Source organism: Anser anser, assembly GCF_964211835.1.
Source record: "Anser anser genome assembly, chromosome: 4".
Taxonomy (NCBI): domain Eukaryota; kingdom Metazoa; phylum Chordata; class Aves; order Anseriformes; family Anatidae; genus Anser; species Anser anser.
In genome coordinates, this window is record NC_139724.1 from 37,489,227 (window position 1) to 37,501,727 (window position 12,501).

Consider the following 12,501-nt stretch of genomic DNA (forward strand, 5'->3'; position numbering starts at 1 on the left):
AATATTCTTTGTGTACTAACATGCAAATATGAATATAAGCCCTGACCTTTGTGAAGTTAAATGCTGGATGTGATAACTGGCAATGTCCTGCATCTTACAGAAAAATTCCTTTTTTTCTTCAATCCTTAACAGATCTGTCTCTCCCTTGCCTGGTCTGCCCCACTGCCTTTTCCTGCATGTTTGCAATGTAAGGGCTGCTTCTGTTTCCACTGTTGCCTCTTGGTCTGGATCTAATGGAGCCAGCCCTGAGACTGAATTAACTTGAGCGTGCGGCCTGGGTCAGAGCTGGCATGACTGCGTCACAGTCCCAGCACTTTTTTTGCTGTCTCTGCAGCTATTGCCACTGCATTCAGTGGAGCTGGCAGATACTCTTTCTGCTCAGTCCCCAGAAACTTGTGTCTGTAGATATTGACACCAAGGGTTCAGCTGGGACAGTTTCTTGCGTCAGGATGGTCAGGAGCACAGGTTACAGTAGCGATGAAGGGCACAGCAAGACAGCTTCTTGCCACCTTCCCCGCACTCGCAGGGACCCAGCCCCTCTACCCTCTACCCTCTGCAGCTGAAAGCAGATCGATCCCTCCATGCCTTCAGCCTTATCGTCATTCCCCTCAGGTCCCAGAGGCACTGACCCACTGTTTTATCTGAAAACTTTGCGTTTAAGATGTGGTCTGAGAAAAAAAGAACATTCCTTTTCTTTGGGGTATATATTTCCCCCTACACATCTCATTACAGCCTGCTCTGTTTAAACATCAAAAGTGCTTGTGTAAATATATACAACGAGGCTAAGTGATTAGAATAATCTAATGCAAATTTCAAAGACTCAGAGCAGATCTGAGAAATCAACGCTGTCATAAGTTTTATTTCCACAGCTTGAATGGAAATAATATAACTAAAGTACAGGTCGTACTTCAAAGAGAAGCGGCATTGAAATTCTAGTCAGTAAGACAATTGCTTGGAGGTGGGAAGGGGATCGTGGGGCACAGGGGAAATACTCTTTTTTCCCCAGTAGTAGATGCATTTTATTTGCTCGTAAACACCTTAGGAAGTAATGAAGTATCCATGAGCGACGAGGCAGTCTTTTCCATCAACTTTTGCTGTGTGCTGCTTTCACACACCCTCATTTGTCCCTCAGGACTGAGCCCTGCTTCACCCGCGGCCCCCAGGCCGGTGCTCGGCCTGGCCCCACAGAAGGTGCCTGTGGGGGTGGCTGCCATCAGGTGAGGAAGGGAGACGTCTAATGGCACCCTGGGTCCTACAGGCACACGGCTATGTCAGAGCTCAGCCACCGGCTTGACTGAGGTGAGTGTCCCTGTTCTGCAAAAGTAAGCCCAGTGTGACAGCGAAACGCCATTTCTGAGAAGTGCTGGGCGGATTCCCGGCACACAGGAGGAAGGGCTGGCACACCCCAGCCCCAGCAGCCACTTCCTATAGTACAGTACCAGCCCGGCAGCTGCAGTCCTGCAGTGCCTGTGGGCTGAGCATCCGTCCTGCCCCCTCCCCATGTCGCAGCTGAGGGGAGGATGCAGAGGGGAGTGAAGGTGTAGAGGCACCGCGTCTTCTGTCTGGCGGGGACGTGAGGGATGCTCATTGAAATGCCTGGCTCAGACTCAATCTTTCACAAGGCTGTGCAGTGTTTGCCCCCAGCAGCAAGCTGAAAGCTGAAAGCAAGCTTCGTGGCTGTGGAGTTGTCAATGGCTGCCTTCCCCTCAGGGAAGTGTAGCATGGAGCTGATGGTGCAGCTGGGCCTGAGCTGCCAACCTCCTGCCCCCCACCTTATCCACAAACAGAGATGACAGCCCCGTGTCCCAAAGTGCTCCTTTCCTTCTTGGCCATCATTTCCACCTGAAGTGCAGCTGGTCAGGGAGCTGGTGGAGAGGTGACACTTCAGGGCTGAAAGGAGGTCTGTTTCTCATCCTGGGGGGGCCACATTTTTAGACCAATATTAGTTGAACAGTTCAGAAATGAAAGCCTTTCCCTTAGAAATGCAAATCATCTGGACTGCTCTAACATCTTCGGGGCTCTAATGATCTTAAAGCACTGTCTTTATGCTGTCTGTAAAGCAACCATAGCCTGAACTGTAAAGGACAATTTCAAGCAACGTGGTGAAGCAATAAATATTTGAAGACAAAATGGAAAGAAATATTTATTTAAACACTCACGACATTATTTTTATTTGCATCACACAGAGCATTGACCAGTTCTGTATAACCTTTCTACTCCCTAGAAATTGCGATGTTCCACTGTAGCAGATGCACAGTTTAAGGTCAATGTCAAGTCATAAAACAGCTACAAGTGCAATTTAAGCATTTCCAATTATGGGCAAAACAAGAAAAAAGGTACTTTATACTCCATCTGGAATTCTACTCACTCTGTAAACAGTGTTAATAAAATACAGATGCAACTCAGGCCAGTGGTAATCGAAAGTCATTAACATCAGAAGCTGCTCAGTGGCCTGTATGAATTGTATTTTGTTGGTCTTAGACCAGTGCCCATTAGACAGACATCTACATTAAAGCCAGGGCCTTTGTGTCATTGGCAGGGACCAAGGGCTGTAATGCATTTTTCTCTCTGAATTCCCCTTTTGGAAGCAGAGCTAATCACTTTTGGACACCGCAGGGTCCTTTCTCCCTGACACTGCTGGTTCTCACGCCATACATGATCTTTGAGGGCAGGACATCCATCTGTGGGGCTGCTGGGCCAGTAATAAAATGCAAACACTCATGGGCCAAACGAGGGAGCCACAGCTGCCCAAAATGCAGCAAACAAAAACTGTCAGACCCCATTTTACATGGAGAGAGGTGGTACCTCTAGCTCACCTACCCAGCCAGAATCAGTCCCATGTGCTAAATGCAGTCAAAGGCATCACTGTGGAAAAAAGACACAGCATGCCTGCAAAGCAGCTCTCTGCGTGCACAACGCCCAGCATGGCCAGGGCTTTGCTGTCAAGAACAAAAACTGTGTGCATATTCCACTTTTGCCATTGGTCTTTGGCCTTGCACAAGGAACTTCTGTGTCTGCTTTTTGCCCCTTTTAGAGCTTTGTAAAGTCTTTGGGGCAGTGTTTGTCTGCTCTGATGCCCAATATGAAGTACAGCAAGGCTTTGCAGGAAGCCTCTGTAATTAAATGAAAAAGATTAGTAAGCAGGTCTCTTCTTTGCTGTGCAACTTCTCCCTAAAGTGCCTGTGATTTTAACCCATGGGTGGCTGCTAACTTCAGACCTCAATACTGAGGCAGCGTCTCCCATACCACTCCCTCTGGTTTGTCCTCTAGCAATAAAACAGCCTTCACTTGCAACTAGCATGAGGGAGTCACCATTTCCAGCCCACGTTCTGCAGGATCACCCTCTCAGAGAAACATGGTCATCTGCTACCGGCTGAGCGTGCCTTACCCTTCCTCTCAGCGTGGCTTTCAAGCCTCGTTGGATCCATATGCTTTGAATGATCAGGCTGATTTTTCTCCTGGTTTCTGCATGGGTATAACTTGTGGCTGTCTCATCCATGCAAGGAAAGCCATATGCTCTTGAGTACCAGCAGAGCAAGACAGGACAGATTATGATCTTCAGAGAACTGCATCTGCCACCGAAACAGTATGGGACCTATAAGAGCTTTGAGTTTTCCTGTTAAGACTCATGTTCTTCTATCACATGCCCTTTTGCACTCAGATTTGTCATGCATCATACAGGTTGGAAATCATATCCTGAGCCATTAAATCCTTCAGTCCTATCTTGAATAATATGCTTTGTAGAAAAAAATTCTTGAAGGCATTTCTGTGAAAATACAAGTAAATTTGTTTAAAGCTGTAAGAGTCTAGAAATATGTATTCATTCACTGAGATGCTTCAAAAAGAGTACAAGGCTTAGCAAGTGAAAATAAAATAGGTCTGATTTATACAGTAATACAGTAAAAAGACTGTGCAAGAAAAATGCAAACAATCATTTTATATGTGTTTATGCACATTAACTCTCTAAGTGATTATACAGTCTCTAACATCTAGGTTTTCACGGGGTTTTGTAATGCTTCAAAGGAATATAGCTGCAAATAGACAAGTATATGTTTCATTTTGGTAACAGCAAATGCATATTTTTGCTTGCAGAACCTGCCTCTTCTGTCAGTTGTACTTACACTTTTGTCTGCTTTTATGCTGATAAAATGCCACTGACGTCAGCTACAGCAAACCTTCATGCTTGATATATGTGCGAGTAAGAAGAGAATCAGGGCCATATTAAACAAACAAATGTCAGTCATCGAGAGTAAGTGCTCAGAAAAAAGGTAAGTGAAAGGGGCTTGGTGGAGCTCTTCCTCCATGCTCAAAGGTAATACGTGGTTGGGTTTATATAAATAAAAGTCAGGGGGTTGCTTTCTTTTTTCCTTATGTGCTCTTGGAGGAAATGTTTTGAAAGGCTAAAGCCACTGACATTTTGGTGTTGTTAGAGTGAGAATGTAAGTTAGAAATTAATGGAAGTGCTCCCCTAAGTATATGATCCATTAAGTTGTTTTGCAACACTGAGAAATGAAGCATGGAGTATTTTGCTGAAGTCAATATCCCATGGGGATGAAAGCAAGATTAGGATCTTTCACAGCAATAGGCCAAGTAAGCACACAGGTACAAATCCAGAATATCTCCAGTTTAGTTAAAGGGATTGCCCTGACTTTACATGGGTGTAATCAAGGACAAACCCAGGGCCTGTCCCACCAGCTTGGATGTCTGTGGGCCCGCTTGCCAAATGCTCTGAAGCAGTGTATGGCATCTCTATGACCTCTTTACCCAGAATGTCAGTGAGATACAGGGGCAATGCAGGAAATCAGGGACTTCTGAACAGCTGCCTGATCTCAGGTGACGGTTGCCTTGCTCAGCATTAGGGTTTACTGCAGTTTTCTGAGTGGGTTTTGTTTAATTCTGACTGCACCCTCTGAACAAAAAGAGATATCTATGTACTGGAGAAAGGGCACTGCATTATTATTCTGCGAACAGCATTCGTAACAGTCATTAACGCTCTGCCTGCAGCTCCAGCACTGAAGGACGGCATTTCAGTCTGTCCTGGCAGAACAGATCAATTACCAGTTTTCCCTGAGATGCGTCTTGATGTTGCTGCCTTTCTCCTACAGCTGCTGACTGCCTGTGTGGTAGCTGCACTGCTCAGCGGTTCCTGCTCTCTCTGCCAGGCATTTAGCTATTCAGCTGGTGTTCCAGCGTATTTGCTTCTGACTTGCCTACAGACCTGAAGGGCAGGAAAAAACCTGCCAGGCTTGGCCCGAGATGGGTCTGGACGGCTGTTCTTGGGGCTGCTCAGCTGCGGGTTTGTGTTTCAACTCGGAGGATGGAACAAAGAGGAATAACTCTCAGGGGTGTTTCTTTACACTGGATACCTGAATCCTGAATGCAAAGAGAAACTGAGCATTAAAAAAATGCCAGGTTCAAAAAGCTGTTGGCAGTGAGCACAGCTGATCAATGGTGTTTTGTTGCTACAACAGGAGATTTCACTAAAGCTCTTTCCCCTTGGTCTGCTGCCAGGGACCACAGAAGAGGTCTCTGAGGAGCTCAGAAGGGAAGGTAAAGGAGCCTGGAGGAGAAATTCCTTTGTGACAGTGACTACAGACCAAGAGAAACCTCTCAGCCGTGTGCTGCAGATACATTTTTTACAGATGAAAGCTTGGTAAACAATAAAAGCAGACAGTAAGCTGTTGAAAAGAAAGGCAACTCAATCCTCAAATATGCTTTTCATAGTATCCTGTCTTCACATTTTGTAAAATGGCAGGGGAGATGAAACACATCTGAAGACAGTTAGGTACCCCTCCACCTTTCCCTCCGCACTGGGCATAGTGGGATCTAAAAAGCAGATGAATTATTAAGCAACAGTTGCCCATGGTATGGGCTCTCTCCTCATTGTCAGTTCAAGAAAAGATGCGTTGGAGCAGGAGTTTTGTCCTACTGAGGAGTCTTACCCAAGCCCAGCAAGGAGCTTGTAGATTGGTGTGCTTCAGCCTGGCAGTGACCCAGATGACCACCACGTTAGAGGTGCAGCAAGTCTGAGGCTTCCAAAAACTGATGCATGCAAGGCACTCCTGGTAGGCAGTCATACGGGTCCTGCTCAAAGACCGGCGTTCTGGGGTGCAGCATCCCGCCTCCTCTCCCACTGGGACTGAGGCACAGCAGCCTGCTGCTGCTGCCTGCTGCTGTGGTACCAGGGGCTTGGGAAGCCAGGGGCTCATCTGCTGGCCACAGCGGGTCTTGTTCATACTTTACAGCTCGACCAGGTTTGCACAAGTGGAAACCACATGCGTGAGCTGCGTGGTTGACGGTCTCCAGTTGTGCCCCTTGTGCAGTAAGGGAGCTGTTGGGGGCAGCAGGGCATGAGCAGCAGCCCCTTCAGTGAGGGGGGAGCCGGGCCCCCTGCTGTTCCACAGGCTTAAAGTAACCCTGTCTTCCCAATTGTGTTGTGCGTGTTTTGAGGTGATTTTGTTTTCATTTCTCTTCTGGAAATAAAACAGATGCTTTTAATAAACTGGCAGAGCCCTTAGGTGCTGCATCTTTTAAACCAGATCAGAGGGTGACTAGAAAACATCTCTTGTTATGAAAACCTTCGCCTTACCTCTAAAGAAATGCATTTGCCTGGTCTATCAAATATAAAAATACATCTTAAAATGTCTATATTTTGTTTTTCTGAAATTCACTACGTCTTCAGACTGTTACTCTGCCCTAAACTGCAAAATATAATTTTAGTTAATAAACCTCTCTTTCACCTTACAGTGCAGTCCCATTGAGATCCCTCTCCTTTAAAAGAAAATGATTTGATTTTTTGGCTGCTGGGGGTGAGGGAGAGGAGAAACTGTTTGGAGAGGAAGCAGGATTGCTTTTGTGTTTTGCCTTCCTTTGTGGGCACGTAAAATGGAGACAATGAGTAAACCTTTCCCATCTGTGACTGTATGCAGAAGTGGGTTACATTGCCTAGAGCAACTGCAGTAACTCACTTGCCACTTTTATAGAACTCTCTGCTTTATTAGTTTTATGCTGATAACTTTATAGTTACTTCCCAGGCATATAAAAAGTGGGTAATTGAAATCACAAAGGTAGCTTAATACCTGAGTTATCATGTAATCGCTTGGGTGCATCTGAAACTAGATTAACGCTGTGCTAGCTCTTTCAACTGCCCAGAGACACGGCTTATGTACCAAGTAACTGCTTGTCCTGAAAATTGGACAAGTGACAGAAGCGACTCTTCTCCTCACAGTGTAAGTTCTGTAATATTTAGGAGCATAAATCATAAATCTGCTGATTAAGGTGCAGTGGGATAAGCCTGGAAACCTCTTGTCTGGATTAGTGGCATTGGTAAAAGCAGAAAATTCTGCGAATCTGCTGGATCTTGAAATCAGGCTTATTTATATCAAAACCTAGTGCTTTCATGGTTTACAAGCACAGATGGAAAAACAGCTTTCACCCTTTCGGCCATGATGAAACATTTCATGGTGGCTAACGGAATGCAAGAGTGAAATGAAAGACTCTCTGTCCATGGCAGGAATAAGAATGAAGACCAGGGATCTCTGGTGCAGTCATATTTCAGGATTAATCCAAATGACTGTGGAAAGCACACACTTCCCACACCTCAACATGTATCACACTATACAGTAGACCTGGGAAATCCTTCCCCTGGCACCCCTCCTTAATCTCCCACATCACTAAAAGGCATTCTTTCCACCAAGTCTTGTATCAGTTTCCTCTTCCCTGCAGAAAATGGCTGCAACAGCAGACAGCTCAGCCAGGGTGCCAGAAATGTCCAATCAAGATGACAATAGAGGGCAGCTGAGTGTGGAAGAACTGCTTCCAGATTGGGTGCTTAGAACTGATATATTTTGTTGTTCGTGAAGTAACTGTTGGAAGATGATACTTGGTATCTTGATCACATTTCAAACTTTCCCACATTAATTGCACAATTTCCTTAATTTAAGGGACAGGTGGTTGTCATTTACTTATTCCCCGCACTAAACACAGAGGCGATCTGACCAGAAACCTAAGCGAGGTTTTTTTAAATCTTAGCCTGCTAATTCTATCTTTGTGCATATTCAGTGATTTTGAATCTCAGGAGGTGACAAGTCCTGCTTTTTGTTAGAAGAAACCCAAAGCATGCAAACGGCTTTCTGTGCTGGTCTTTCTGTTCAGCTTCAGAGAGAAACTGCCCAGGGAGGTGGTGGAGTCACCATCCCTGGAGGTCTTTAAAAGACGTTTAGATGTAGAGCTTAGGGATATGGTTTAGTGGAGTACTTAGTGTTAGGTCGGAGGTTGGACTCGATGATCTTGACGTCTCTTCCAACCTAGAGAAATCTGTGAATCTGTAAACGCGGTGTGCCGTTTGCTTTGGTGCGTGAGGCTCTGTGCAGAGGTGCTGCTTGCGGGAGTGCAAGCTCTGTGAGCAGCAGGAGCGTGTGCTCTCTGCCTCAGTCCCTGATTAAACCCCGTCCTTCAGGCAGAAATGGCTCCTGGAAACCAGCCACTGGTGCTGGGCTGAGATTGCTGAAATAGGAATCGCCTTCTGCCGTTCCCAGCTGCCAGCAAAGTGTAAATAAAAGTAAGCTGTACTTGGACTCTGTGTCACTTAACCGCAGCACAAAATCAACTTACGGGGCTTCACATTTTGGATCTCAGGCGCTAAGTGATTGCTGTTGGTGCCAGAAGGAGCACTGACATGCCAGAAAGGGGAACGCAACAGCGCGGCCCCTGCTGCAGCTGAGAGGTGTCTGAGCCCCAACTGGGAGCCAGCAGACACCCCAGCAGGTCCCGATGGCCCAGCCGAAGAGGAGGTTGCCCAAAGACCATGCTCACCCAGTCCACAGGCTGCATTTCATTGATATCCAGTTCATCTGAACACAGCCAAGGCTTACTGGGAAGCGGGTAGCTGTCCAACTGAACCTGACGGGGAATAGGCGGCAGTGGGGTCTTTGGCAGCAGGTGGAAGTGCAGGGATGGGATGAGGACTGGAGTCCACGGAGCCCCACAGGGCAGGGAGCTGGTGGGCTGCAACAGACAGGTTCATGAAAACCTACACAATACCCATCCTGCAAATTTATTAAATGTGGTTTCACAGTATTTCTTGTAACTCAAAATGCAGACGCTACAATTAGTCCACTAAAGAACATGACAGATCATCTGGCTTTTGTTTTCTCTTTAGGATATTTCACCAAAGGACCTAAGCCTGGTTGGAAAAAGAATACCATGCCCTGTGGCTTCGCGGGTCAGATCCCTGATTGGTACGAACGGCACTTCTCTGTCAGCTCCTGCAGCGCCTGTCGCCCCAGGATGTGCTCTCCTACTGGGCTGCAGCTTACAAGACCAGCAACAGAGCGAGTAGGAAGACCTCCTAACTTTCCGTATGAAGCTGGAAGCAAGCTGATTATGTGAGAACCAAAAATCTCCAACAGGGCAAAGATTTTCAGATATGTTTAAATGGCACTATAGGGGCTGTGGCTCATTTTTTGCTGTTAATAATTTGATACAGCTGTAACATTTATTTTAATAATACCCAAAGACAAATTACAGTATCTAAAAAGACCAGGGTTACATTTTAGTTTTCTAAAAGCTGAGATAGTCATATTAATATATTATGAAGGTATTGTATCAAGAGTGCTAGTATTTTAATTCTGAAACACCTAGGGTCAGTAGAAAATATAAGTAATCTGCAAATTCATTTTAGATACAATGAAATAGCATAGCGTAAGGGGTCTGTTACATTTTAAATAGGACAAACATTATTTATACTTCATGCTGCAACACTTTTTCTTCTGAGGTAAGAAGCAGCAGGAAGGTGCAGCAGGACTCTTATTTGATCACATAGCATCTGCAAATGTGCAGGGGGGCCACAGCAGCTCATCTGACAGCAACAGGCAAAGGCTGCAGTAATTAGGGTGCTTGCTGATGCTGAAGGCAAGCTGCAGAGCGGCCATGCTCACCTGGCCCATTACAGCAGGGCTGGTGGGGACCTGCTAAAGGGCCACAGGTGGAGGGGGAGGTTATAAATGGGGGAGTGTGCAGTAGGGGAGCCGCTAGCCCTCTGGTGCAGAGGGGCATGGGCTGGGATCCTGCTCTAGAGCCATTTTCTCCTTGGTGAGTGCTGTTTTAGCTTCCTCTACAGGGGCAGTGTGATGGTCAGGTGCAGCTGGTGGCAATGAGTGGAGGTGTTTCACAGGCATGGAGAGGAGGGGGAAAGGCAGTGGTGAAGAGTACTCTCCCTTGGCTGTGAGCTCCGTGCTCTGAGGATAGCTATGCAGGGCTGTGTGAGGTTACTGTTTCTGTGTCTGGCATCCCAGAGCTGAGCTCGGGGTGAGGTTTGAACATCCTGTGGTGCAGCAGCCCTGGAGGAGCCCAGGAATGGCAGGCGTACATCTACACTCTGGTATCAGCACTGCTTTGGCCATGGGGCCATCCTCAGTTGCTTAAAGCTTCCTATCTTAAACCATGGTCAGAAGTGCTGCTTGCTGGAAAGGTTTCTTCAACTGTTAATTTGTTGATGGCTTTGTGAATTCTTTGATAAAAGAAGAGCTGCATCCTTCTGAAGGTGTGATAAGCATAGATGGTACCTGCTATGATTTATGCTAGCACTATCTGGTTAGAAACCAGTTCTGATGGCAGATCAGAGGAGTGTTTTTGTGCAGCATTAGCGGTAAATGTCATGATGGGATCTTACTTTGAAATATTCGTAATGTCAAGCAGGTGGGGAAAATATGCAAGGAATGCAATTTATCATCTAGCTTCAGAATTATTATTTATGTTCCAAATCCAGTTGCAGTGCTTGTCTGCATTAAGTGTCTCATAAGAAACTGTATAATGCTCCTTGTGAATTTCCCATGGAACTGTTAGTGCTTTGGCAAACAAAAGCCCCGAGGTTAAGCTCTGTGTAATGCTCCCTTGGCCTCTGCTTCCAGACTTAAGAGGATGGTGCAGGAGAAGCCAATTGCAAGCATATGGTATTGTTTCTGTATCCCTCTGTTCCAAAGCGCTCAGCACTGCTTTGGTTTTCAGCTGTTGATATTATAACATCTTTATTTACCTTCTTGTTGCTGTTTCTTTTTCTCACATGAATCCACGCCCAACAGATTTTTATTTTTTTTTCAATAAGGAAAAAGCATTGATAATGACTTCTTTATAAACCTGCGGATGCAGTCTGTTGTCCCTAAGGCAGAAGTAGAGTGAAAAATACCATTTTTGTGGGATTCAGCTCCCTAGGAACTGTTTTTCCAGCCAAGACACATTAAAAGGCAGGTAGAGGCTGTAGCACTTGGGTTTCTGCTGGCTTCCAGAGCAGTCTAGTGAAAGGTCACGTTCCAGTTGTTACCGCCTTGAACCAGCAGGAGAGCACAGTGTTTTGAATTGATGCTGCCATCAAGGGTGAGGTCCTTTGCGCATCTTCCCTGCTGGTGGGAAAATCTCAAAGGGGCTCATCCTTGTCTCTGCTGTCAGAATAAGGTGCTGAATTTAAATCAGGCCAGAAGCAGTCCAAGGGTTATGTGCCTGACTAACAGTGATTCGCTTTCAAAAGAATTAACCTCTTTATGCCAAAAATAAAACAGTGGGAAGAGCGTTGGGCAACTATAGCAGGAAAATGTTTGTAGTACCTGCCGAAGAAATTTTGTGGGTCTCTGACATTCTAACCCACCAATAAAAAATTAAAATAAAATCTACTCAATGGTTTTGTAAGGTGAAAATCAATCTGAAAACTTACGGTAGATGTCATATAACATCCTGATGAAGTTGAGACATTACTTAGGCCCTGTAGGCACTCAGTACTTCTTATTTCAGAAAGAAACAGAAGTGAATTTCCAATTCCTGGTAAGTTTGTGAATAGTGTGGAAGAATCACTATGGCTTCAAAACAGGGGTTAAGAAGAACACAGCAAACATTTTAGTGTGCATTCACATTAAGGAAGGATGGGTGTACATAGATACAAAAGGCTTTCTCTTGCTTCATAGTTGTTTCTCTTCAGAAAACATTCGGTGTGGTACTCAAAAATGAGATGATTGTAAACTAACAGCAAAACTGCGTGCTTATTGGTAGCTTCATTTGTTGAGAGGCTGAAATGTGATTTTATTTTTTCCCTCCATATTGCATCAGTATCTAATCAAGTAAATCACTGCAGAAGATAAAGTACAGGCTTGTGAGCCTATCATTTGTTCAACAAAGGGAAACTAATGGCTTTTTCATGGAATGATTCTGATGTTTATGACATTACCTTGCTGACTGTTTTTGGTCTATTCTGGCTATGAAAGCTAAAAGAAAACTAAGCTCTGCTTCAAAATTCAGATGCGTGGTAGCTAATTGTAGTACACACAAACTTAATAAAGAGGTGTCATTAGTTGTGAAATATCTTTACTCTAGTGTTTGCTGGGTAGGAGATGGAGAGGCCAAGCTGCAGAGGACTATTGCCAACTGGATCACTCAGGCTGTGATTTTGTTAATTACTGTGGTGTGTTTTTTTCTTTGCATACCTACAAAGCAGAGATGATAAAATTTGTCCCC

The 12,501-nt window shown here is 45.3% G+C and overlaps 1 protein-coding gene across 1 annotated transcript in view; it reads left to right on the forward strand.

The window, feature by feature from the left end:
* Positions 1–12,501, forward strand: part of LOC310899017 (uncharacterized protein) — a 75,180-nt gene that overhangs the window by 20,513 nt on the left and 42,166 nt on the right. Inside the window, exon 2 of the mRNA XM_083834949.1 lies at positions 9,161–9,386. Within this exon, the coding sequence (XP_083691075.1) occupies positions 9,161–9,386 (226 nt within the window). The remainder of the gene's footprint in view (positions 1–9,160; positions 9,387–12,501) is intronic.